At 48.4% G+C, this 26,769-nt stretch overlaps 1 protein-coding gene across 5 annotated transcripts in view; it reads right to left on the minus strand.

Annotated features, from left to right (window-relative positions):
• Positions 1-26,769, minus strand: part of LOC129709942 (tyrosine-protein kinase fyna) — a 98,952-nt gene that overhangs the window by 16,832 nt on the left and 55,351 nt on the right. For 2 of the 5 annotated variants that reach the window (XM_055656644.1, XM_055656645.1), the window contains exons 3-8: positions 15,834-16,094; positions 14,265-14,364; positions 7,685-7,783; positions 6,898-7,001; positions 5,462-5,611; positions 630-794 (exon numbers count right to left, since the gene is read on the minus strand). In XM_055656644.1, the coding sequence (XP_055512619.1) occupies positions 630-794; positions 5,462-5,611; positions 6,898-7,001; positions 7,685-7,783; positions 14,265-14,364; positions 15,834-16,083 (868 nt within the window). In that variant the 5' untranslated portion in view covers positions 16,084-16,094. Of the gene's footprint in view, positions 1-629; positions 795-5,461; positions 5,612-6,897; positions 7,002-7,684; positions 7,784-14,264; positions 14,365-15,833; positions 16,095-25,579; positions 25,839-26,769 lie in introns of those variants that run through there. The other 3 variants (XM_055656642.1, XM_055656643.1, XM_055656646.1) reach the window with 3 other exon arrangements.

Below are 26,769 nucleotides of genomic sequence, written 5' to 3' on the forward strand. Positions count from 1 at the left end.
CCTCGATTCCCCTACTCTGTGCGTTCCTCGATCTATTCCTGGCATGAGGTTGTACACCTCTATAAGATCACCCCTCATCCTCCTGTGCTCCAAGGGGCAGAGTCCCAGCCTATACAACCTCTCCCTGTAGCTCAGGCCCCTCAAGTCCCGGCAACATCCTCATAAATCTTCTCCGCGCCAAGGAGATCAGTTTAAATTGGCATCATGTTCGGGCACGGACATTGTGGGTCAAAGGGCCTGGTCCTGTGCTATACTGTCCTATGTTCCATGTCTGAATATACAAGGCTGGCAGGAATTAAACGGGTGTTTTTGGATGGGAGATGGAAGTGTGATCACTGCTCATAATTCCATTGTTTGCATCACCACAGATAACAGACTCAGTCCCAATTCTCCCGGCGTTGACCCATCTGAGGGCAAATTAATTTGGAGTCTCCGATTGTCCAAACCCACAGCTGGAACCAGTTTCAGAGAACAATGTGTGTGTGTGTGGTTGACCAGGAGATGAGTGGGATGAGATGAGTGGGATGAGTTGTGGCGTGAGATGTGAGTGGCCATTGATGGGTCTGGGCCCTGGCCTCTGGCCTCTGGGCCCTGCAGCTTCTGCAAGTCCATCTCCTCTCAGTTCCTACCCATCCACACTTCCCCAAACTGCCCGTTCCCCAGCTTCTTGATCAGCTGCAGGGATTCGCGAGGGATTTCCCACACGTCTTTGGTTTTGACGGAGAGGTCGGCCAGTTTTGGCATCCCCTTGTGGCACGGCACCACCAGGCGGCAGCACAGACCAGCGGCACGGTCTACGGTAGAGAGCCCACCAGCGGCAAGAGCAGAGAGCGCAGAGAGAGAGAGAGAGAGAGAGAGAGTTAGTCATACAACATTGACCACAGCAACACTGACATCCGTGGAACCAAGTCCCTTCAATGGGCGACACACACGATAGGAGCAGAATTAGACCATTCGGCCCATCAAGTCTGCTCCGCCATTCTATCACAGCGGGTAGAGCTGCTGCCTCACAGCCCCAGACACATGGGCTTGGTTGGGATCTCTGGCATTGTGAGATCATGGCTATACCAGCCACCACACTGGGGCTGGTTCAATCCTAACCTAGGGTGCTGACTGGGTGTGTGGAGTTTGCATGTTGCCTGTGACTGTGTGGGTTTCCTCCAGGTGCCCGGGTTTCTGCCCATGTCCCAAAGTCGTGCGGGTTTGTAGGTTAATTGGCCCTGTGTAAATTCTCCGTAGTATGTAGGGAGTGGATGAGATAGTGGGATAGCATGGAATGGATGGTTGGCGTGGACTTCGTGATCTTTCAATCAACCAAACCCTCTCATCCTGGGGCATGTACGGACAACAATCACCCGGAAACAGGCCCTTCGGCCCATCGAGCCCGTCCCGCCCAGCGATTACCCCCCCCTACACTAACACTACCCTACACACACTAGGGACAATTTACAATTTACACAAGCCAATTAATCTACAAACTTGCACGTCTTTTGGATGTGGAAGGAAACCGGAGCGCCCGGAGAAAACCCACGCGGGTCACGGAGAGAACGTCCACACACTCCGTACAGGCAGCGCCCGTAGTCAGGATGGAACGCGGGTCTCTGGCGCTGTGAGGCAGCAGCTCTACCCGCTGCACCGCCGTGCCGGCCCTGGGACAACATTTACCACAATGCTGCAAAGAAACGCGGGGAAATAAATTTGCACAATGAAGGAACGGAGTATTTAGAGGTGAAGCTTCTTGTTGAGAAAATTGGTGAGGAAAGTTGCAGCTCCTTTACCGGTACCGATGTTCCAAACACTACCGGCCGGGTTTGATCAGATTGGAGCTGAGTGCAGCATCTTCACCAAGAACAGCAACACCCGAGTTTGCCCCAAAATGTCACCACAGCACAAAAACAGAAAAATAACACCTGCAGAATGTTACAGTGTCTGAACCCAAGAAGTGGGAGTCTGAAGAAGGGTCCCGACCCAAAACGTCACCTATCCATGTTCTCCACACAGATGCTGCCTGACCCACTGAGTTACTCCAGCACTCTGTGAAACGTCACCTATCCATGTTCTCCACAGATGCTGCCTGACCCGCTGAGTTACTCCAGCACTCTGTGAAACGTCACCCATCCATGTTCTCCACAGATGCTGCCTGACATGCTGAGTTACTCCAGCACTCTGTGAAACGTCACCTATCCATGTTCTCCGCAGATACTGCCTGACCCGCTGAGTTATGGTGCAGCAGCATCTATGGAGCTAAGGAAATAGGCAACTTTTTGGGCCGAAATCCTTCTGGAAATAGGCAACGTTTCGGGCCGAAACCCAAAGGGTTTCGACCCGAAACGTTACCTATTTCCTTAGCTCCATAGATGCTGCTGCACCCACTGAGTTACTCCAGCACTCTGTGAAACGTCACCTATCCATGTTCTCCACAGATGCTGCCTGACCCACTGAGTTACTCCAGCACTCTGTGAAACGTCACCTATCCATGTTCTCCACAGATGCTGCCTGACCCGCTGAGTTACTCCAGCACTCTGTGTGTCTATCTTAAGTAGGGATGATTAGCCATGATCACATTGAATGGCGGTGCTGGCTCGAAGGGTCGAATGGCCTATTCCTGCTCCTATTGTCTATTGAATTAAATCTCTCTTGTTAGGCATTCCTGAGTGCAGTTTCCCCAATTCTGTTTAAAATGTTTTTTTAATCGATATAAATAGGCCTGTCAGGAGCAGGCATCAAAAATGGAGGGGGTGGGAGATTGCAACCTTCAGGTGGTCCGCCCTGTTTCAACGAATGCAATCAACCTAGCCTGCACAAACAAATCGATCAAATAGAACAAGTTGACCCACAAGTTTAGGCTGTGCATGCCATATGCAAGAAGAAGATGATTGAAACGGAATACATCGCAAGATGATGTTTGAGGAGCAATTGATGTTTAGCTTAGTTTAGAGATACAGCACGGAAACTTCAGACCATCGAGTCCATAGACAATAGGTGCAGGAGTAGAGGCCATTCGGCCCTTCAAGCCAGCACCGCCATTCAATATGATTATGGCCGATCATCCCCAATCAGTACACCGTTCCTGCCTTCTCCTCATATCCCCTGACTCTGCTATTTAAGAGGTCTATCTAACTCTCTCTTGTAAGTGTCCAGAGAACAGGCCTGAGGCAGAGAATTCCACAGATTGCGTACAGTTTTGGTCTCCAAATCTGAGGAAGGACATTATTGCCATAGAGGGAGTGCAGAGAAGGTTCACCAGACTGATTCCTGGGATGTCAGGATTGTCTTATGAAGAAAGACTGGATAGACTTGGTTTATACTCTCTAGAATTTAGGAGATTGAGAGGGGATCTTGTAGAAACTTACAAAATTCTTAAGGGGTTGGACAGGCTAGATGCAGGAAGATTGTTCCCGATGTTGGGGAAGTCCAGGACAAGGGGTCACAGCTTAAGGATAAGGGGGAAATCCTTTAAAACCGAGATGAGAAGAACTTTTTTCACACAGAGAGTGGTGAATCTCTGGAACTCTCTGCCACAGAGGGTAGTCGAGGCCACACAGTTCATTGGCTATATTTAAGAGGGAGTTAGATGTGGCCCTTGTGGCTAAAGGGATCAGGGGGTATGGAGAGAAGGCAGGTACAGGATACTGAGTTGGATGATCAGCCATGATCATATTGAATGGTGGTTCAGGCTCGAAGGGCCGAATGGCCTACTCCTGCACCTATTTTCTATGTTTCTAAAAGGTTTTTCCTCATCACCATTCTAAATGTCCGACCCCTTATTCTTAAACTGTGTGTGGCCCCTGGTTCTGGACTCCCCCAACATCGGGAACACATTTCCTGCCTCTGGCGTGTCCAATCCCTTAATAATCCTGTATGTTTCAATAAGATCCCCTCTCATCCTTCTAAATTTTCGAGCCACCGTGCCAGCCCCCAGGTCAACATGTCCCCTGTTACCCAGCTGTGACCACAAGCGATACAGACACTGTACCATTCTGCAGAGAAAGGATTCCAACACCAAGAGCAGCGACTAAAGCAAGCAGGCACTGCAGTGTGGAAGTTTGATTATCAATCAGGGAAAACAAACCATGCGGCCAGGACTTCGAAAATTATTCCAACATTTGCGATTCATTTCAATGCATTTCATATCAATAAGCAAGTGAATAAAACTCTTCACTTCATCACCAATTCTAACTCCTGCCTGTCAGGTAATGGTGCAAGGGTAGAAATGCCTTCTGTACTGACTGTGGGATTCAATAAACAATCAAATGGGAGGTGTAATGGATCGATAATGATCGTGAAGGAAGAAATCCCGATTGCCCTCGGCTTGTTGAAGGTGGGCTGAAGATCCTCGCTGAGTCAGCGTGTTTAAGAAGGAACTGCAGATGCTGGAAAATCGAAGGTAGACAAAAAGTGCTGGGGAAACTCAGCGGGTGCAGCAGCATCTATGGAGCGAAGGAAATAGGCAACGTTTCGGGACGAAACCCTGAAGGAAATAGGCAACGTTTCGGGCCGAAACCCGGAAGGGTTTCGGCCCGAAACGTTGCCTATTTCCATCGCTCCATAGATGCTGCTGCACCCGCTGAGTTACTCCAGCACTCTGTGAAACGTCACCTATCCATGATCTCCATAGATGCTGCTGCACCCGCTGAGTTTCTCCAGCACTTTTGTCGCTGTAACACATGTGACCCCATAGTGGGGGGGGGGTGATATGTCCAGATTGGGGTGATTTGTTCAGTATGGCTGAGTTTAGTTTATAATCACGTGTATCGAGGTGCAGTGAAAAGCTTCTGTTGCGTGCTAACCAGTCAGCGGAAAGACAACACATGATTACAATGGAGACATTAACAGTGTACAGATACACCAACTAGAGAGGGGTCCCCCCCCTACCCCTTATTGGGGACCCCTCGGACTATCTTTAATCGGGTTTTATCTTGCACCAAACCTGATACCTGCACACTGTGGACGGCTCGATTGTAATCCTGTAGAATCCTTCCGCTGACTGCATAGTCTTTGCACTGTCAAAGCTTTTCCCTGTACCTTGGCACACGTGACAATAAACTGGGTGGGGGGGGGTCCCTCGAGGTCAGCCTGGGGCAGACGGGATATGTGGGGGGGGGGGGGGGGGGGGGGGGTCGAGAAACAAAGGGGGGCCCATCGTGGAGGTGGAGGGGGGGAACAAAGACGTGATCAGTACCGTATGTAACTGCCCTCAACACTCTTGTGTAACTCTTTGGCTGGGTAACAGGTGACCGTTGCCAGGTGACCGTCGCCAGGTGACCGTCGCCAGGTGACCGTCGCCAGGTGACCGTCGCCAGGTGACCGTCGCCAGGTGACCGTCGCCAGGTGACCGTCGCCAGGTGACCGTTGCCAGGTGACCATCACCTGTACAGGTATCATCATCATCATCATCATCATCATCTACACCAGGGTGGTGACCTGTAACCACTGCACGACCCCCAGGTGTGGCACGTACCTGTGTAATGATGAACCAGCTGCTGCACCGTCTCAAACTGGGCTCGAGTGGTGATGTAATACCCACCGTTGTCCAGTTTGCGCACCTTGTAGTGTTTGACATGGTCCGCTTTCACCTCGTCCCAGTCCCGGATGGACAGCGAATACGCACCTGGGCAAACAAACACACCTTCGGTTCAATTTCAGGTAGTCCCTGCTTTCTCCTTCCTTCCCCTCCCCTTCCCAGCTCTCCCACAGCCCATTGTCTCCGCCTCTTCCTTTCCTCTTCCCTTCCCCCCACCCCGACCTCAGCCTGAAGAAGGGTCTCCACCTGAAACGTCACCTATTTCCTTCGCTCCATAGATGCTGCCTCACCTGCTGAGTTTCTCCAGCATTTTTGTCTACCTTCGATTTTTCCAGCATCTGCAGTTCCCTCTTAAACACCTTCACTTCACTTTAGGTGGACAAAAACGCTGGAGAAACTCAGCGGATGAGGCAGCATCTATGGAGCGAAGGAATAGTCGACGTTTCGGGTCGAGACCAGTTCAATTTATTTCAATTTAACTTTGTTTTACTCTGCTGTTATAGTTTGTTTTTGTAAATATTATTCGTGTCAATAATTGAATAAATGTATTTTTGTTCGAAGAAAGAGACAGGTGAGTGAAGGGAGTGCCTGGGGAGGAACTGCAGATGATGATTTGAACTAAAGATAGACACAAACGCTGGAGTAACTCTGTGGGTCAGGCAGCATCTCTTCCTGTTCTATCTCTCCAGAGATGCTGCCTGTCCCGCCCGCTGAGTTACTCCAGGTTTTTGTGTCTCTCTTCAGTAAAGGGGCGGGTGATTTCCCACGATGTGGTGGGCTGTTTAATCCCGACACACACGTATATAGAAACATAGAAAATAGGTGCAGGAGGAGGCCATTCGGCCCTTCAAGCCAGCACCGCCATTCATTGTGATCATGGCTGATCATCCCCTATCAATAACCCGTGCCTGCCTTCTCCCCATATCCCTTGACTCCACTAGCCCCTAGAGCTCTATCTAACTCTCTCTTAAATCCATCCAGTGACTTGGCCTCCACTGCCCTCTGTGGCAGGGAATTCCATAAATCCACAACTCTCTGGGTGAAAACGTTTTTTTCTCACCTCAGTCTTAAATGGCCTCCCCTTTATTCTAAGACTGTGGCCCCTGGTTCTGGACTCGCCCAACATTGGGAACAATTTTCCTGCATCTAGCTTGTCCAGTCCTTTTCTAATTTTATATGTTGCAGGTGTGTAGGTTAATCGGATTGGTGTATGTGTAAATTGTCCCTATAGTGTGTGTGTTGGATAGTGTTAGTGTGCGGGGATCGCTGGTCGGCACGGACTCGGTGGGCCGAAGGGCCTCTGTATCTCTGTCCCTGCGTAAGTGCCTCTCCAACCGCGCTGTGCGGAAAAGATTCCCGGATCCCGGCCTCACCCTTTGTGGTCTCGCTCTCCCGAATCAGGAATGTTCCCCTGGGGTTTCCCGGACACAGCAGCAGCCTCTCGGCATCCTTGCGCCCCATCTTCCCAAAGTACCATCTGTAGCGGGGAGATACAAACACACACACAGGTCAAACACGGCTGGTGCCCGGGTGGGGAAAAGGTTATGGCCACACGAGGGTTAATAACGGTGGGGGCAGCGAGGGGAGAGAGAGAGAGAGAGCGAGTGTATCTAATCACAGTGTTTGGACACAAGGCAGAGTATGTGCGTGTGTGTGTACATCTACATGTGTGTGTGTGTACATGTACATGTGTGTGTGTGTGTGTGTGTGCTTGTGTGTGTGTGGGTGTGTGCTCGTGTGTGTGTGTGTGTGTGTGCGTGTGTGTGTGTGTGTGTGTGTGTGCGTGTACATGTACGTGTGTGTGTGTGCGCATGTATGTGGGTGGGTGTGTGCTCGTGTGTGTGCGTGTATGTGTGTGTGTACATGTACGTGTGTGTGTGTGTACATGTACGTGTGTGTGAGTGTACATGTATGTGTGTGGGTGTGTGCGTGCGCCTGCGTGTGTGTGCATGTGTCTGTGCGCGTGTATGTGTGTTTGCGTATGTGTGCGTGTGCGTGTCTGTGTGTGTGTGTACATGTACGTGTACGTGTGTGTGTCCATCTAAACCACAGGCTGAAGCGCTCAGTGCTTGCTGCTATCGGCCACGGTGAAGGTCTCGTTACGGTGGGGTGACCGGTGTGTGGTGAGCGGTGTGTTGTGAGCGGTGACCGGTGACCTACTCCTCAGCCTGGATGGAGTCCACTGGGGCCACATAGTTGCTGGGGATGTAGCCGGTCTGGCCAGTGGTCAGTGAACGAGCTTCCCACCAATCTCCTTCCCTGCAACACAAACAAAGCACAGCCTGCTCATCACCGTCACATAGAAACACAGACAATAGGTGCAGGAGTATGAGGCCATTCGGCCCTTCGAGCCAGCACTGCCATGGCTGATCATCCACAATCAGTTCCCCGTTCCTGCCTTCTCCCCATATCCCCCGACTCCATTCGCCCCGACAGCCAGCTCCTGCTCACCACTTATGCAGGACATAGTTTATTGCCAATTGCAGTAAATCACCAGCCAGCCAAGGAGAAGTGGCTCTAACTAGTTAGTCCGCAACAGAAGCTTTCCACTGTACCCCACTGCACGTGACAATAAACTGAACTGAATGGAAAATCATTTTACACATCAAAACGAATCTGCAATTTTCTACATTTTTCAATTTCCAAATCAATCTTTGTTTTGTTTTCTCAAGAAAGCCGTGGTGTTATTCTGAAACACCAGGGGGGATCTACGTGGGGTAAGGCAGTAACTGAGTTGAGTTTAGTTTACTGCCCCGTGTACCGAGGTACAGTGAAAAGCTTCTGTTGCGCGCTGACCAGTCAGCGGAAAGACAATACATGATTACAATCGAGCCGTCCACAGTGTACAGATACATGATAAAGGGAATAATGTTTAGTGCAAGGTAAAGCCAGCAAAGTCCGATCAAGGATAGTCCGAGGGTCACCAATGAGGTAGATAGTAGTTCAGGACTGCTCTCTAGTTGGTGAGGCAACGGTTCAGTTGCCTGATATCAGCTGGGCCCAGTACATCTATAGAAGGAGCCTGACCTGAAACATCACCTATTCCCGTTCTACAGAGGTACTGACCAACCCGCTGAGTTGAGAATGGAGATGAGGAGGAATTTCTTTAGTCAGAGGGTGGTGAATCTGCGGAATTCATTGCCACAGACGGCTGTGGAGGCCAGGTCATAGATTCATACAACACAGAAACAGACCCTTCGGCCCAACTAGTCCATGCCAACCAAGATGCCCCGTTTGGCCCATATCCCGCTAAGCCTTTCCTATCCCTGTACCTGTCCAGGTATATTTTAAATGTTGTGATTGTACCTGCTGCCTCAACTACCTCCTCTAGCAGCTTGTTCCATCCACCACGCTCTGAGTGAAAAAAATTGCTCTTCAGGTTCCTATTAAATCTGCCCCCTCTCACCTTAAACCCGAGTTCTCTGGTCCTCGATTTCCTTACTCTGGGCAAGAGACTCTGTACATCCACCCCATCTATTTCCTCCAGCACTTTGTCTTTTGCTCAGTCAGTTATTGGTTATTATATGAAGTCATGTTGGTCAAAGATAAACGCCTGCTTGTATTTCTATAAGTTATTAAACGTTGAAGTACATCACTGGATGTCGGGATAGATGTCCCTGTAGATATTGTGCTTGCAACCAACACACAGGACCATCACTGCCATCTGCAGACGACACCACAAACTGCAACAGGGAAAGGGGTCTCGACCCGAAACGTCACCCATTCCTTCTCTCCAGAGGTGCTGCCTGACCCGCTGGGTTACTCCAGCTTTTTGTGTCTACCATCGGTTTAAACCAACAGTTTTGGTCTCCAAATCTGAGGAAGGACATTATTGCCATAGAGGGAGTGCAGAGACGGTTCACCAGACTGATTCCTGGGATGTCAGGACTGTCTTATGAAGAAAGACTGGATAGACTTGGTTTATACTCTCTAGAATTTAGGAGATTGAGAGGGGATCTTATAGAAACTTACAAAATTCTTAAGGGGTTGGACAGGCTAGATGCAGGAAGATTGCTCCCGATGTTGGGGAAGTCCAGGACAAGGGGTCACAGCTTAAGGATAAGGGGGAAATCCTTTAAAACCGAGATGAGAAGAACTTTTTTCACACAGAGAGTGGTGAATCTCTGGAACTCTCTGCCACAGAGGGTAGTTGAGGCCAGTTCATTGGCTATATTTAAGAGGGAGTAAGATGTTGCCCTTGTGGCTAATGGGATCAGGGGGTATGGTGAGAAGGCAGGTACGGGATACTGAGTTGGATGATCAGCCATGATCATATTGAATGGCGATGCTGGCTCGAAGGGCCGAATGGCCTACTCCTGCACCTAATTTCTATGTTTCTATCTGCAGTTCAGAGATGCAGCGGAGAATCAGGCCATTCGGCCTATCGATTCCACACCGACCAACGATCCCTGCACATTCACACCACATATACTAGGGACAATTTTTTTAAATTTATACCAAGCCAATTAACATACAAACCTGTACGCCTTTCCTGCTAACAATCTCTGGTGATCTGAAGATAGAAGCAAAGTAACTCAGTGGGTCAGGCAGCATCTTCAAATCCAGTGTTAAAACACATTTGTACTCCCTGGCTTTTGACCATGCCTGAGGCTTTGCTTCTGTTTGTGGTGTTTTTGATGTTTCTTTATTGTACATGTCTTTTCCTACTATTTCTTTTGATTGTTATTTTTGGTGTGTATTAACTTTTTTATCAATGATTAGTGATGTACAGCACTTTGTTGCAGCTATGTTTGTTTTTAAAGTGCTCGATAAATAAAATTATTATTATTATTATTAGTATTATCTCTAGAGAAAACGGATGAGTGATGATTCGGGTCGAGACTCATCTTCAGATTGTGACCTGAAACATCACCCATCCGTTTTCTCCACAGATGCTGCCTGTCCCGCTGAGTTACTCCAGCATTTTGTGCTTTGGTTAACAATCATTCGGGTGGATTCCTCCAGATTGGAGGAACAGCATCTCATATGTCGCTTGGGCAGCTTACAGTGGTATGAATATCGATTCATCAAACTTCAGGTAGCCCCGGCATTCCCCCCCTCTCTCTCTCTCCATCCCCAACCCAACCCAAGTCACTCCAGCTTCTCATTTTCACCCAACAAACAGCTAACTGGAGAAACTCAGCGGGTGCAGCAGCATCTATGGAGCGAAGGAGATAGGCAACGTTTCGGGCCGAAACCCGGAAGGAAATAGGCAACGTTTCGGGCCGAAACCCGGAAGGGTTTCGTCCCGAAACGTTGCCTATTTCCTTCGCTCCATAGATGCTGCTGCACCCGTTGAGTTCCTCCAGCACTTTTGTCTACTTTCAATTTTCCAGCATCTGCAGTTCCTTCTTAAACATCTAACAATATTTCCTTTACCATCATTACTTTTTTTAGCGTATCTTTCATTCATTGTTCTATATCTCTCGTTTCCCTTATCCCTAACCGGTCTCGACCCAAAAACGTCACTCATTCCTTTTTCTCCACAGATGCTGCCTGTCCCGCTGCGTTACTCCAGCATTTTGCAGAGTTACAGAGAAAGGTTGAACAAGTTAGGGCTTTATTCTTTGGAGCGCAGAAGGTTAAGGGGGGACTTGATAGAGGTCTTTAAAATGATGAGAGGGATAGACAGAGTTGACGTGGAAAAGCTTTTCCCACTGAGAGTAGGGAAGATTCAAACAAGGGGACATGACTTGAGAATTAAGGGACTGAAGTTTAGGGGTAACATGAGGGGGAACTTCTTTACTCAGAGAGTGGTGGCTTTGTGGAATGAGCTTCCAGTGAAGGTGGTGGAGGCAGGTTCGTTTTTATCATTTAAAAATAAATTGGATAGTTATATGGACGGGAAGGGAATGGAAGGTTATGGTCTGAGGCAGGTATATGGGACTAGGGGAGAATATGTGTTCGGCACGGACTAGAAGGGTCGAGATGGCCTGTTTCCGTGCTGTAAATTGTTATATGTTATATGGTTATTTTGTGTCTGTCTTCAATGTAAACCAACATCTGCAGATTCTTCCTGCATGTTTTGTCCCTGCGTTTTATAGTTGTTGCAACTAATTCTTAGAAATAGAATAGTTTCTTTATTGTCATTGTAACATGAACCATGTACAACAAAATTTAAAAATGTCAGCCAGTCAGTGCAGCATTCAAACATTTCTAAAAGCTAACGATACATACAAGATAAAATATTAAAAGATGAACAAATAAAATAAATATCACAAAAATAGCACGCATAAACACCCAACCCTCCATCCTTCTGTCGATTTCACAGTGTACCACAGTCCCTTAGTATGTATCGCCCCTGCGTTCCTTGGCGGCTACATTTAGTGCCTTTATAGCAGTGGGGTAAAAACTGTTTTTAAGTCTGTTTGTCCTCGGGGGGGGGGGGTATAAAATAAATGTTTAATAAAAACACGGTAGGTATATCTTTTTTTTTAAATTTTATTTTTATTCGAAGTACGGTAAATTACAATCCTACACAACACATATATCTTAATACATTTTTTGTACCGCATCATTTTTTATTTTTTTTGAGCTTTAAGAAAAAGATAGAAGTAAAGAAAGTAAAGAAAGTGCGCAAGAGTCGTGAAGTGCAAGAGTGTTGGGAAAAGAAAGCCCCTTAGAAAAGAAGTTAGAGAAGGAAGTAAAGTGAGAAAATAGACCCTAGAGAAGAAAGAAAAAGAAAATAGGAACAATCGCTCTATTATAACATTAAACTCCGCAGAAAGGGGACTACCAACCAAGTCTGTTTTTGTTGTTTTACCTCCCGTTACCAGGTCCTGATACCATTTATTTATTTATTTATTTATTAAAATTACTATTGCACCTCATACTTGTAATAGGTCCAGAAACATAGACCACGTCTTTTGGAATTGGTCTGCTTTACCTGCTAAGAGGAATCTCATCTCTTCCAGATGTAATGTTTCAAACATATTTGATATCCACATTTTTATTGTTGGTGTCGGCGCATTTTTCCAGAATTTAAGTATAAGCTTTTTTGCGGAGTTTCTTGTTACAATAGAGCGATTGATTTTCCTTTCTTCTTTTTTTTTTCTTTTTCTTTCTAGGGTCTTATTTCTTATCTTTACTTCCCACTCTAATTCCTTCCCTAAGGGGTTCTCTTCTCCCAACGGTTCTTGCTTACTTTCCTTACTTCTTTTATTTCTATCGTCTTTAAAGCTCAAAAAATGAAGTGGTACAACATAATGTAATAAGATATATGCGACTATTAATGTGATTCACTGTATTGCTAATAAAAATAAAATAAAAAAAGTCTGTTTGTCCTTGTCCTGACGGCAACAGTTCAAACAGGGAGTGTCCGGGGTGGGAAATGTCCTTTATAATACTCTGGGATTTTTTGATGCAGCGGGAACTGTGTAAGTCCTCCAAGGTAACGGAGAGGGCAGCCGACAACCCTCTGGGCGTTGTCAATGGCCCTCTGGAGCGCTTTCCTCTGAGCCGCTGTGGTTTTGATCATCAATGAGGAGAGCAATTTCAGCCACCAGAGGGCAGGCAATGACCACGTTTTAAACAAACATTGATAAATAACATGTGTATGTGTATAACCAAGTTTTTTTGGCCTTTCATACAGCAATGCGATGGATGTTTATGTAAATTATGTTGTGTCTTGGGTCTATTTGTTTGTAATGTATGGCTGCAGAAATGTCATTTCGTTTGGACCTCAAGGGGTCCAAATGACAAATAAATTGAATTGAATTGAATGAAGGAACTGCAGATGCTGGTTTAAAATCGAAGATAGACCGGAGTAACTCAGTGGGACAGGCAGCATCCCTGGAGAGAAGGAATGGGTGGCGTGTCGGGTCGAGACCCTTCTTCAGACTGATTATCTCCGAGTTTCCCTCTCCCCTGACTCTCAGCCTGAAGAAGAGTCTCGACACAAAACGTCGACCTTCTATCGAGAGACGCTGCCTGTCCCGCAGATTTACTCCAGCATTTTGTGTCTAACTTACTCTAGAACCTGCCTCCGTTACATGTCTGGGATAGACATCTATTAAATGCAGAAAGTGTCGGAAGGAACTGCAGATGTTGCAGAGTTGATGTGGACAAGCTTTTCCCTTTGAGAATAGGGAAGATTCAAACAAGAGGACATGACTTCAGAATTAAGGGACAGAAGTTTAGGGGTAATATGAGGGGGAACTTCTTTACTCAGAGAGTGGTAGCGGTGTGGAATGAGCTTCCAGTGGAAGTGGTGGAGGCAGGTTCATTGGTATCATTTAAAAATAAATTGGATAGGTATATGGATGAGAAGGGAATGGAGGGTTATGGTACGAGTGCAGGCAGGTGGGACTAAGGGGAAAAAAATTTGTTCGGCACGGACTTGTAGGGCCGAGATGGCCTGTTTCCGTGCTGTAATTGTTATATGGTTATATGCAGTAAACAGCCACTACACCAGGCTCAGGGTCCTGACTGTGACATTCTTATGGGTTACAGCAAAACCCAGAGCATTAGATCAGTGGATGAAACTCAAATCTCACTGGAAATATCTTTTAAAATTTACAGATACAGCGTGGAAACAGACCCATCCTTCAGTGGTTTGTGTAGGAAGGAACTGGTGGTGCTGGTTCAAATCGAAGATAGACACAGAGTGCTGGAGTAACTCAGCGGGTCAGGCAGCATCTGTGGAGGGAATGGACAGACAACGTTTTGTGTCGGGGGCCCATCTGGTGATGGCTTGTGGTTGCAGTGCTTTCTCCGCCACCGTCCCTGCAGTTCTACTCACGAGCTGTTGATGATGTGAAACTTCTCCCCTTTCCTGAAGGTCAGGTCGTCCTCTGTCCTCGCATCATAGTCGTACAAGGCGACAAACAGCGTCACTCCCCCTGCGGTAACAAACACAACGCCGTTACTGACCACCGTATCCATGGGCAAAATCACAACGAAAACACTCACTATACGCACGTGATATTTCTGCTCAGAACATTCACCAGCCTTGAGACTAAACATAGAAACATAGAAATTAGGTGCAGGAGTAGGCCATTCGGCCCTTCGAGCCTGCACCGCCATTCAATATGATCATGGCTGATCATCCAACTCAGTATCCCGTACCTGCCCTCTCTCCATACCCCCTGATCCCCTTAGCCACAAGGGCCACATCTAACTCCCTCTTAAATATAGCCAATGAACTGGCCTCAACTACCCTCTGTGGCAGAGAGTTCCACAGATTCACCACTCTCTGTGTGTAAAGAACGGTCCCAACCCGAAACGTCACCTATCCATGTTCTCCACAGATGCTGCCTGACCCGCTGAGTTACTCCAGCACTCTGTGAAACGTCACCTATCCATGTTCTCCACAGATGCTGCCTGACCCGCTGAGTTACTCCAGCACTCTGTGAAACGTCACCTATCCATGTTCTCCACAGATGCTGCCTGACCCGCTGAGTTATGGTGCAGCAGCATCTATGGAGCTAAGGAAATAGGCAACGTTTTGGGCCGAAACCCTTCTGGAAATAGGCACCGTTTCGGGCCGAAACCCGGAAGGGTTTCGACCCGAAACGTTACCTATTTCCTTAGCTCCATAGATGCTGCTGCAACCCGCTGAGTTACTCCAGCACTCTGTGAAACGTCACCTATCCATGTTCTCCACAGATGCTGCCTGACCCGCTGAGTTACTCCAGCACTCTGTGAAACGTCACCTATCCATGTTCTCCACAGATGCTGCCTGACCCCCGCTGAGTTACTCCAGCACTCTGTAGCTTTTTGAGCATTGAGGTAGGTTGGGAGATCAGGACTACGCCCATCGCTGAGGAGATTATATATATTGTTGCAATCATTGATTCAATTCATTTTTGTAAAAAAAAACATTGGTGGGCAATGAAATGAAATGATTCAATTTATTGTCATTGTCAGTGTACGTACAGAGACAGAGACACCTTAGCTCAGGTGTGCAGTGTAATGCAGGATAAGAGTGTCACCTAAGACCACCTTGGCTCAGGTGTGTAGTGTAATGCAGGATAAGAGTGTCACCTGGGACCACCTTATCTCAGGTGTGTTGTGTAATGCAGAGTGAGGGTCTCACCTGAGACCACCCTAGCTCAGGTGTGTAGTGTAATGCAGGGTGAGGGTTTCACCTGCGACCACCACAGGTGTGCAGTGTAATGCAGGGTGAGGGACACACCTGAGACCACCTACACTACACACCTGAGACCACCTCAGGTGTGCAGTGTAATGCAGGGTGAGGGACTGACCTGGGACCACCTTACCTCAGGTGTGTAGTGTAATGCAGGATGAGAGTCTCACCTGGGACCACGCCAGCTCAGGTGTGTAGTGTAATGTAGAGTGAGGGACTCACCTGGGACCACGCCAGCTCGGGTGGGCATTGAGCCACTGAGGTAGCCGAGTGAGCCTCCGAATGGACTGAGGGCGGTGTTGGCGCTCTCGTGGAAGGTGTTGAAGTCGGGGATCCTGTTGAAGATGGCGGTGGGGGCTTGGCTGGTGGGCTCGGGCCCGTAGCGAGGGTTGGCGTTCTGGTTGAAGAACCCATCGCCGTCGGTGGCTTGTGATTTGGCCGAGCCCTTCTCCTTGCAGTGCACGCAACCCATCGTCCAGCAGTCTGTGTCACAGAGGAGAGAGTGTGTTACACGTCTGTGTCTAGCCTGTCCGGCCAGACGTCTGGACCATGCCGACACATGCCTGTTCTGCCAGACGTCTGGACCATGCAGACACATGTTCACCATTTATAGGAGTAAACATAGAAACATCGAAACATAGACAATAGGTGCAGGAGGAGGCCATTCAGCCCATCGAGCCAGCACCACCATTCATTGTGATCATGGCTAATCGTCCCCAATCAATAACCCGTGCCTGCCTTCTCCCCATATCCCTTGACTCCACCAGCCCCTAGAGCTCTATCTAACTCTCTATTAAATCCATCCAGTGACTTGGCCTCCACTGCCCTTTGTGGCAGGGAATTCCATAAATTCACAACTGAAAAACTTTTTTCTCACCTCTGTTTTAAATGGCCTCCCCTTTATTCTAAGACTGTGTGGTCCCTGGTCCTGGACTCGCCCAACATTGGGAACATTTTTCCTGCATCTAGTGTGTCCAATCCTTTTATAATTTTATATGTTTCTATAAGATCCCCCCTCATCCTTCTAAACTCCAGTGAATACAAGCCTAGTCTTTTTAATCTTTCCCCATATGACAGTCCCGCCATCCCAGGGATCAATCTGGTGAACCTACGCTGCACTTCCTCAATCACAAGGATGTCCTTCCTCAAATTGGGAGACCAAAACTGTACACAGTACTCCATGTGTGGTCTCACCAGAGCCCTATACAATTGCAGAGGGACCTCTTTGCTCCTATACTGAAATCCTCTCGTTATGAAAGCCAACATGCCAAGACGTACAGGTTTGTTGGCTAACTAGCTTGGTGTATGTGTAAATTGTCCCCAGTGTGTGTAGGATAGTGTTAGTGTGCGGGGATTGCTGGCTGGCCTGGACTCGTTGGGCCGAAGGGCCTGTTTCTGCGCTGTAGAAGCTTCGGTTAGTTTAGCTTTGTTTCGAGATGCAGCGCACACTAACACTAACACTATCCTACACACACTGGGGACAATTTACATTTACACCAAGCCAATAAACGTACAAACCTGCACTTCTTTGGAGTGTGGGAGAGAACCGGAGCATCTGGAGAAAACCCACGCTGGTCACAAGAAGAACATGCAAACTCCACACAGACAGCACCTGTAGTCAGGACCGAATGCCGAGTCTTTCTGTGCTGCCCTGAATTTTAACTGAAGTCCGGGATAAACATGTTTTAACATCAATAACAACAACAACAATTTACTAGGAATCGCACACCTCCAGATTCAGGGACAGTTTCTTCCCGGCTGTTATCAGGCAACTGAACCATCCTACCCCAACCAGAGAGCAGTCCTGAACTACTATCTACCTCATTGGTGACCCTCGGACTATCCTTGATTGGACTTTGCTGGCTTTACCTTGCACTAAACGTTATTCCCTTTATCATGTATCTGTACACTGTGGACGGCTCGATTGTAATCATGTATTGTCTTTCCGCTGACTGGTTAGCCCGCAACAGAAGCTTTTCACTGTACCTCGATACAAGGGACAATAAACTAAACTCAACTCAGTTACTGCCTTACCCCACGTAGATCCCCCCTGGTGTTTCAGAATAACACCACGGCTTTCTTGAGAAAACAAAACAAAGATTGATTTGGAAATTGAAAAATGTAAAAAATTGCAAATTGGTTTCGATGTGTAAAATGATTTTCCATTCAGTTCAGTTTATTGTCACGTGCACTGAGGTACAGATGAAAGCTTCTGTTGCGGACTAACTAGTTGGAGCCACTTCTCCTTGGCTTGCTGGTGATTTACTGCAATTGGCAATAAACTATGTCCTGCATAAGTGGTGAGCAGGAGCTGGCTGTCGGGGCGAATGGAGTCAGGGGATATGGGGAGAAGGCAGGAACGGGGAACTGATTGTGGATGATCAGCCGTGGTGGTGCTGGCTCGAAGGGCCGAATGGCCTCATACTCCTGCACCTATTGTCTGTGTTTCTATGTGACGGTGATGAGCAGGCTGTGCTTTGTTTGTGTTGCAGGGAAGGAGATTGGTGGGAAGCTCGTTCACTGACCACTGGCCAGACCGGCTACATCCCCAGCAACTATGTGGCCCCAGTGGACTCCATCCAGGCTGAGGAGTAGGTCACAGAAGCTTTTCACTGTACCTCGCTACACGGGACAATAAACTAAACGCAAACTCGAAGGAGAAAAGAAACAGGAGTGGAAAAGTTTGGCTCCTTCTGCAGATGAAATGTGTACATATCCACCGTAGACTCTGCAGAAACCGTTTAACCTTCCGAGCAAACCCTCAGCAATAATAGTCCCAGGCGCTCAAAGGTAATCAGTAAAAGCGCTGAGACCTGCCTGACCGTATAACATTAAACTGGAGCAGCTTTCCCAATCACACGCCCACCATCCAGCGGTGATGTGAACCATTCCTCCATCCCTCTCTTCAAAATACAAGTCACTAAAACACTCCACAGACGACGGGGAAATAAGAGTCTTGTAGACAGAAGGAGGGAACTGCAGGTGCTGGTTTAAAGCGAAGATAGACACAGAGTGCTGGAGTAACTCAGCGGGTCAGGCAGCATCTGTGGAGAACATGGATAGGTGACGTTTCACAGAGTGCTGGAGTAACTCAGCGGGTCAGGCAGCATCTGTGGAGAACATGGATAGGTGACGTTTTACAGAGTGCTGGAGTAACTCAGCGGGTGCAGCAGCATCTGTGGAGCTAAGGAAACAGGCAACGTTTCGGCCCGAAACCCGCAAGGGTTTCGGCCCAAAACGTTGCCTATTTCCAGAAGGATTTCGGCCCGAAAAGTTGCCTATTTCCTTTGCTCCATGGATGCTGCTGCACCATAACTCAGCGGGTCAGGCAGCATCTGTGGAGAACATGGATAGGTGGCGTTTCAGGACGAGACTTTTCTTCAGACCGACTCCTGAGGATACTTGATGGGGCAGTTGTGGCCATTCTGGGCTAGTCTGCAACTTAGCCCCTAGCCCTCCTGACCCGTCCTATCCATGTACCTGACCAGTCCTTCATTACAACACGGTGGCGCAGCGGTAGAGTTGCTGCCTCACGGCGCCAGAGACCCGAGTTTCATCCCAACTACGGGCGCTGTCTGTACGGAGTTTGCACGTTCTTCCGGTGACCTGCGTGGGTTTTCTCCGGGATCTCCGGTTTCTCCCCACACTCCACAGACGTACAGGTTTGTAGGTTATTTGTCTTGGTGTATGTGTAAACTGTCCCTAGTGCGTGTAGGATCGTGTTGGGGTTGAGAGGGAGAGATAGATCATCTATGTTTGAATGGCGGAGTAGACTTAATGGGCCGAATGGCCTCATTCTGCTCCCAGCGCCTATGGTTATGGTCTGAAGAAGGGTCGTGACTTGTTCATTTCCCCCACAGATGTTTCCTGACCCGCTGAATTCCTTCAGCAGTTTGTTGCTTTTGGCTCTAAGTTATTGGAAAGCCTTAGCAAGCCTTGAGTTTCCTTGTGATGTTCTCTCCCCGTCACCGATCAGCTACTGCAGTGCAGGGAGCTGTAGCAGGGATCTCTGCCCACACGACTCAACCATTGTCAAATCTATTCTCGTTTCCTTTCCTGGATGGCGAGCAGCTGTAACGGCCGCAAGCGCTGACTTCCCCTCCCCTACACACACGTCACGGCAGCGAGAGGCAGTCGTCCCTCCCTCTCTCCGTGTCGGGAACATAACGCCACAGCAGAGGCGTGCACTACCTAGAGTCAGTCAGTCACATGAATATATGCATAACTCAGTAACTCAGCGGGTCAGGCAGCATCTGTGGAGAACATGGATAGGTGACGTTTCACAGAGTGCTGGAGTAACTCAGCGGGTCAGGCCTACACTGACTGTGGATCGCAGACTCACACAGTGTCGGGCAGACCACGAGGCGGCAACAACAATCTGGGCAACAACCTTTGAACAACTGAAGGCTCTGCATGGATGGAATATTTTTAATTGCTTGTTAATTTATTGCAGGATGCACACAAGGATTCACTGGCATCCAGCAGGAATGCCAACTGTTGTAGCAGAGAGACAGGGCCGGCTCAAAGCTAAACCTGCAATCCGTGGACGATGACAACGCAGCTTCAGAAATAATGTTTGCGTGGGGTTCTGATGGAAACGTGAAACAAACAAACACCAAACTCGCCTGAATTCTCTAAAGAAGAAGAAATTATTTTATCAATAAAAAATATAGACAGACACAAAGTGCCAGAATAACTCGGCGGGTCAGGCAGCATTTCTGGGGTCAAAGTGTTATACAGACCCTTTGGCCCATCTTGCCCATGCTGACCAACATGCCCCATCTACACTATGCCCACCTGCCCGTGTTTGCCCCATAGCCTTCTGGAGAAAAAGGATAGGTGAACGTTTCGGGTTGGGATCTTCCAGACTATGAAACATCACCCATCCTTTCTCTCCAGAGATGCTGCCTGACCTGCTGGGTCCCTCTGGAACTTTGTAGATAGATAGATAGCCTTTTATTGTCTATGTTCTGTATAATCCAGCATCTGCAGTTCCTTGTTTCTCTGTTTTATAAATAATCTTGGCAGGTTGAGTATAGGAGCAGGGAGGTTCTACTGCAGTTGTACAGGGTCTTGGTGAGACCACACCTGGAGTATTGCGTGCAGTTTTGGTCTCCAAATCTGAGGAAGGACATTATTGCCATAGAGGGAGTGCAGAGACGGTTCACCAGACTGATTCCTGGGATGTCAGGACTGTCTTATGAAGAAAGACTGGATAGACTTGGTTTATACTCTCTAGAATTTAGGAGATTGAGAGGGGATCTTATAGAAACTTACAAAATTCTTAAGGGGTTGGACAGGCTAGATGCAGGAAGATTGTTCCCGATGTTAGGGAAGTCCAGGACAAGGGGTCACAGCTTAAGGATAAGGGGGGAATCCTTTAAACCCGAGATGAGAAGAACTTTTTTCACACAGAGAGTGGTGAATCTCTGGAACTCTCTGCCGCAGAGGGTAGTTGAGGCCACAGTTCATTGGCTATATTTAAGAGGGAGTTAGATGTGGCCCTTGTGGCTAAGGGGATCAGGGGGTATCGAGAGAAGACAGGTACGGGATACTGAGTTAGATGATCAGCCATGATCATATTGAATGGCGGTGCAGGCTCGAAGGGCCGAATGGCCTCTACTCCTGCACCTAATGTCTATGTTTCTATGTTTCTATGTGCAGGGAGTGTGGGGTTATATCACGGGGCTCAGGCAAAGACTTTTAGTTTAGTTTTGTGTTACGACACGGAAACAGGCCCTTCAGCCCACTGGGTCTGCCCCGACCCAGCGATCCTTGCACACTAACACTATCCTACACCCACTAGGGACAATTTACACTTATACCCAAGCCAATTAACCTACAAACCTGTACGTCTTTGGAGTGTGGGAGGAAACCGAAGATCTCGGAGAAAAACCAAGACAGGTCACGGGGAGAACGTGCAAACTCCGTACAGACAGCGCCCGTGGTCAGGATCAAACCCGGGTCACTAGCGCTATGCCACCGTGCTGCCTTGGTGTACAGAGAGCAAAATATCCACTGTACCAATTCAGCAAAATGACTCCACCCATCCTTCACAGAGTGTATATCAGAGGCTTGATGTACTCTTCAATTAGACTACAGTACCACCAATGAATGCTTTAAACCCAGACCCTTTTTGCTTATTTAGCAAATTTAAACAACTAAAAACGCCCAACGCAGGCGACAATATCTGCGCTGGACTCAGGGACAGATCTTGCAGCAAACAATGGCCCATTTCCTTCATCATTGTTGCTCTTTTGCAAATATTTCATTCCTTGTTCTTTATCCGTCTATATCCCTCGTTCCCTTATTCCTAATCAGTCTGAAGAAGGGTCTCGTTGTGTATTTGGGTCTTTGGAACTGACTTAAAATAACACTCGGATAGGGGAGTAAACTCAAGCTTCTTCAGTCCCGGAGCCCCCCCCAGCGCATGTGCCCCCTCACACAAGACATCACATCTGCTAATTATATCACATACATCACACTGCGCCCCCTTTAACCTGGAGGCAGGTAACACTCGGCTTGTACTCGCTAGAATTTAGGAGATTGAGGGGGGATCTTATAGAAAAAACTCTCCAGAGTTGGCTTTCATAGCAAGAGGATTTGAGTATAGGAGCAGGGAGGTTCTACTGCAGTTGTACAGGGTCTTGGTGAGACCACACCTGGAGTATTGCGTACAGTTTTGGTCTCCAAATCTGAGGAAGGACATTATTGCCATAGAGGGAGTGCAGAGACGGTTCACCAGACTGATTCCTGGGATGTCAGGACTGTCTTATGAAGAAAGACTGGATAGACTTGGTTTATATTCTCTAGAATTTAGGAGATTGAGAGGGGATCTTATAGAAACTTACAAAATTCTTAAGGGGTTGGACAGGCTAGATGCAGGAAGATTGTTCCCGATGTTGGGGAAGTCCAGGACAAGGGGCCACAGCTTTTAAGGATAAGGGGGAAATCCTTTAGGACCGAGATGAGAAAAACATTTTTTTTCACACACAGAGAGTGGTGAATCTGTGGAACTCTCTGCCACAGAGGGTAGTTGAGGCCACACAGTTCATTGGCTATATTTAAGAGGCAGTTAGATGTGGCCCTTGTGGCTAAAGGGATCAGGGGGTATGGAGAGAAGGCAGGTACGGGATACTGAGTTGGATGATCAGCCATGATCATATTGAATGGCGAATGGTGCAGGCTCGAAGGGCCGAATGGCCTCCACTCCTGCACCTATTTTCTATGTTTCTATGTTTCTATGTATACCACCGTGTATCATTCTCCTTCCACTTCACAATTATGCACCACTTTGTGTTGGTCTATCATATAAAATCCCAATAAAATACATTTACGTTTGTGGTTGTAACATGACAAAATGTGGAAAAGTTCAAGGGGTATGAAAACTTTTGCAAGCCACACCACAGGTCTCAACACGAAACCTCACCCATCCCCTCTCTCCAGAGATGCTGCCTGTCCCGCTGAGTTACTCCAGCATTTTGTGTCTAAGCAGGTCTACAATCACATATTACAATCGTTCCACAGTTTAAAATCTCTACTCCTTCAGTAACATTTCTTACTTTAAGTATGATATCGGACTTTACCTTGCACTAACCGTTATTCCCTTATCATGTATCTGTACACTGTGAACGGGTCGATTGTAATCATGTATTGTCTTTCCGCTGACTGGATAGCATGCAACAAAAGCTTTGCACTCTGCCACAGTAGTCATAGAGTGACACAGTGTGGAAACAGGCCCTTTGCCCCAACGCCCACACCAGCCAATGCTGAACGTGACAAGAACCTCAACTGTAAAGTGTAAACTGTAAACATCTGCAGGGCTCGGCAAGAGACGGTGGGGAAATGCCGGACTTCCTTACAAGACTCAAGATCACCCCAGCGTTAATACCACCAACAATCTGACCTGGGCTAACCACATTAACAGCTCCAGTCAAGAAAGCTCGCCAATAGACAGTAGGCAATAGGTACAGGAGTAGGCCATTCGGCCCTTCGAGCCAGCACCGCCATTCACTGTGATCATGGCTGATCATCCCCCATCAGCCAAAACCTCGACTTCCTCATCAGACTGTGTTGGTGAACTTAAAATATGACACATCTTTATAAGGAGGTGGCAACAGTAATGTTTAAGAAGGCAGTCTAGAAATGGAGAAATATCAGGAGTGTATAAGCCAGAATCTGAAGCTGACCACCAGTGGACACAAGGTCCTCCAAGGAAGTATAAATCTTCAGTTCAACACCAACTTCAGAGAGGTCTCTTCAATTAAAAAGATTCAAGCGTAGACTACTGAGACATTTCCACTAGTGGGAGAGTCTAGGACTAGAGGTCACAGACACAGAATTAGGAGGTTCTTTTAGGAAGGAGATGAGGAGAAATGTATTCAGTCAGAGGGTGGTGAATCTGTGGAATTCATTGCCACAGACGGCTGTGGAGGCCAAGTCAATGGATGTTTTTAAGGAGGAGATAGATACATTCTTGATTAGTGTGGGTGTCAGGGGTTATGGGGAGAAGGCAGGAGAATGGGGTTAGGAGGGAGAGATAGATCAGTCATGATTGAATGGCAGAATTGACTTGATGGGCCGAATGGCCTAATTCTACTCCTATTCCTTACGACCACTTTCTTTACTCTCAAAATATTGTGTATGCAGAAGATGCAAACCTTTGTTAATTTTTAAAGTAACTTGAGTCTTTAGGACTCAATTGGAAATGCATTTTGTTGTCTCTGTACTGTACACTGACAATGACAATTAAAATTGAATCTGAATCTGAGTCTTTAGTTTAGCATTTAGAGGTACAGGCCCTTCGGCCCACCGAGTCCGTTCTGGCCAACGATCGCCCCGTACACTAGCACTATCTTACACACTAGGACAAAGCTAATTAAACTAAACTGGAGTGTGGGAGGAAACCGGAGCACCCGGAGAAAACCCACGCGGTCACAGGGAGAACGTGCAAACTCCGTACAGGCAGCGCCCGTAGTCAGGATTGAACCCGGGTCTCTGGCGCTGTGAGGCAGCAGCTCTACCCGCTGCGCCACCGTGCCGCCCTGTCTGTTCAACGTGCAGCCGGCAACATTCTGGTCAACTTATTTTTTACGCCAAAGCCTAAACATCCTTCCTGTACAGGAAGAATACAAATCTTGCTCAAAATTCTCAACAAGATTGTCGTGATTAAAATGGTCAGTAACTCAGAGCAGGTTTACAGGGTCAAGAAGGGTCTCGACCCGAAACGTCACCCATTCCTTCCCTCCACAGAAGCTGCCTGTCCCGCTGAGTTACTCCAGCTTTTTGTGACTGTCTTCAGTTTTACCATCGAGAGGGGGAGAGGAGAGAGGGAGAGGGAGAGGGAGAGGGAGAGGACGAGAGGGGAGGGAGAGGGAGAGGGGGAGAGGGGGGAGAGGGGGGGAGAGAGGAGAGGAGGGAGAGGGGGGGAGGGGGAGGGGGAGAGAGAGAGGGAGGGGGGAGAGGGGGAGAGGGGGGAGAGGGGGGGGGAGAGAGAGGGAAAGAAAGAGGGAGGCGGAGAGGGAGGGGGGGGGAGGGGGAGAGGGGGAGGAGAGGGGGAGGGGAGAGGGAGAGGGGGAGGGGAGAGAGGGAGAGGGAGAGGGGAGAGGGGAGAGAGGGGAGAGGGGGAGAGGGGGAGAGAGGGAGAGAGGGAGGGGGAGAGGGAGAGGGAGGAGGAATGAGAGAGAGGATTTAGAAGATCTGGAGAGGGAGAGGGGGAGAGGGAGAGGGGAGGGAGAGGAGAGGGGGAGAGGGGAGAGGGGGAGAGGGAGAGGAGAGGGAGAGGGAGAGGGAGAGGGAGGGAGAGAGGGGAGGGAGAGGGAGAGGAGGGGGAGGGGAGAGGGGAGAGAGGGGGGGGGGGAGAGGGGGAGAGGGAGAGGGAGAGGGAGAGGGATAATTTAACCCACTTCATTGCAGATTGAGCTGGGATTGGGCAGTGCGAGGTGGAGGATTAAGGTCGATGTACTCACCCCACAGACAGCTCCCAGTCAAGTGGTCAGTGCCTCTGCACATCGCTGCCCGGCTGGGACAGGTTACAGGCTGGGTGTTTGGAGCCCGTGGTCACTGGGAGAGTCCTCCCCCCTCCATGATCCCCCAAGTGTAACGAGTGCCCGTCTCCAGCCAGCGGCCCGCAGCGAGGAAGCAAGACTGACCACGCAAACTCTCTCTACTCTGTGAGACTGAGGGCAGGAAGCAGCTGCACTGGCCGAGTCCTGCAGCTACACACACACACACACATCTACAGCTCCACTGCTCGCTGAGTTTCACTGCCTGTCAGTCCCACATGGACCTGCAGGAAGAGCAGCACAATCTGCTTGGGGTCAGGGACATGGATGCCTCCAGCATTTCTATTGTCCACAGTCAAAGCTATTTCCTCAGTTTAACAGATTACATAAAGGGTTGCAGTTTAGTGAGTGAGGTTCCCGTTCCCCAACTGGCCTTGACTGGCCAAGCGCATTGATACAGATCACAGATTAACACCAAACAAATGGCAAGAGCGATCATTTGGCCGCTATGGAGTCTGTAGCTTTAGAGACACAACGCGGAAACTGGCCCTTCGGCCCATCGAGTCCATTCCGACCAGCGATCCCCGCACACTCACACCATCCTACACAACAGTTTTACCCAAGCCAATTAACCTTCAAACCTGCACGCCTTTGGAGTGTGGGAGGAAACCGGAGCGCCCGGAGAAAACCCACGCAGGTCACCGGGAAGAACGTGCAAACTCCGTAGAGACAGTGCCCACACAGTGCCGCCTAGTGGTCCTAGAGTCCTACATCACGGGGAAAGGCCCTTCGGCCCGACTTGCCCATAACAACCAAGATGCACCATCTGCACCAGTCCCACCTTGGCTCACATCCTTCTAAACCTTTCCTTAAAACCGAGATGAGAAGAACTTTTTTCACACAGAGAGTGGTGAATCTCTGGAACTCTCTGCCACAGAGGGCAGTCGAGGCCACAGTTCATTGGCTATATTTAAGAGGGAGTTAGATGTGGCCCTTGTGGCTAAGGGGATCAGAGGGTATGGAGAGAAGGCAGGTACGGGATACTGAGTTGGATGATCAGCCATGATCATATTGAATGGCGAATGGTGCAGGCTCGAAGGGCCGAATGGCCTCTACTCCTGCACCTAATTTCTATGTTTCTATGTTTCTATTCA

This window comes from Leucoraja erinacea, chromosome 26, assembly GCF_028641065.1.
Source record: "Leucoraja erinacea ecotype New England chromosome 26, Leri_hhj_1, whole genome shotgun sequence".
NCBI classification, from domain to species: Eukaryota; Metazoa; Chordata; class Chondrichthyes; order Rajiformes; family Rajidae; genus Leucoraja; species Leucoraja erinaceus.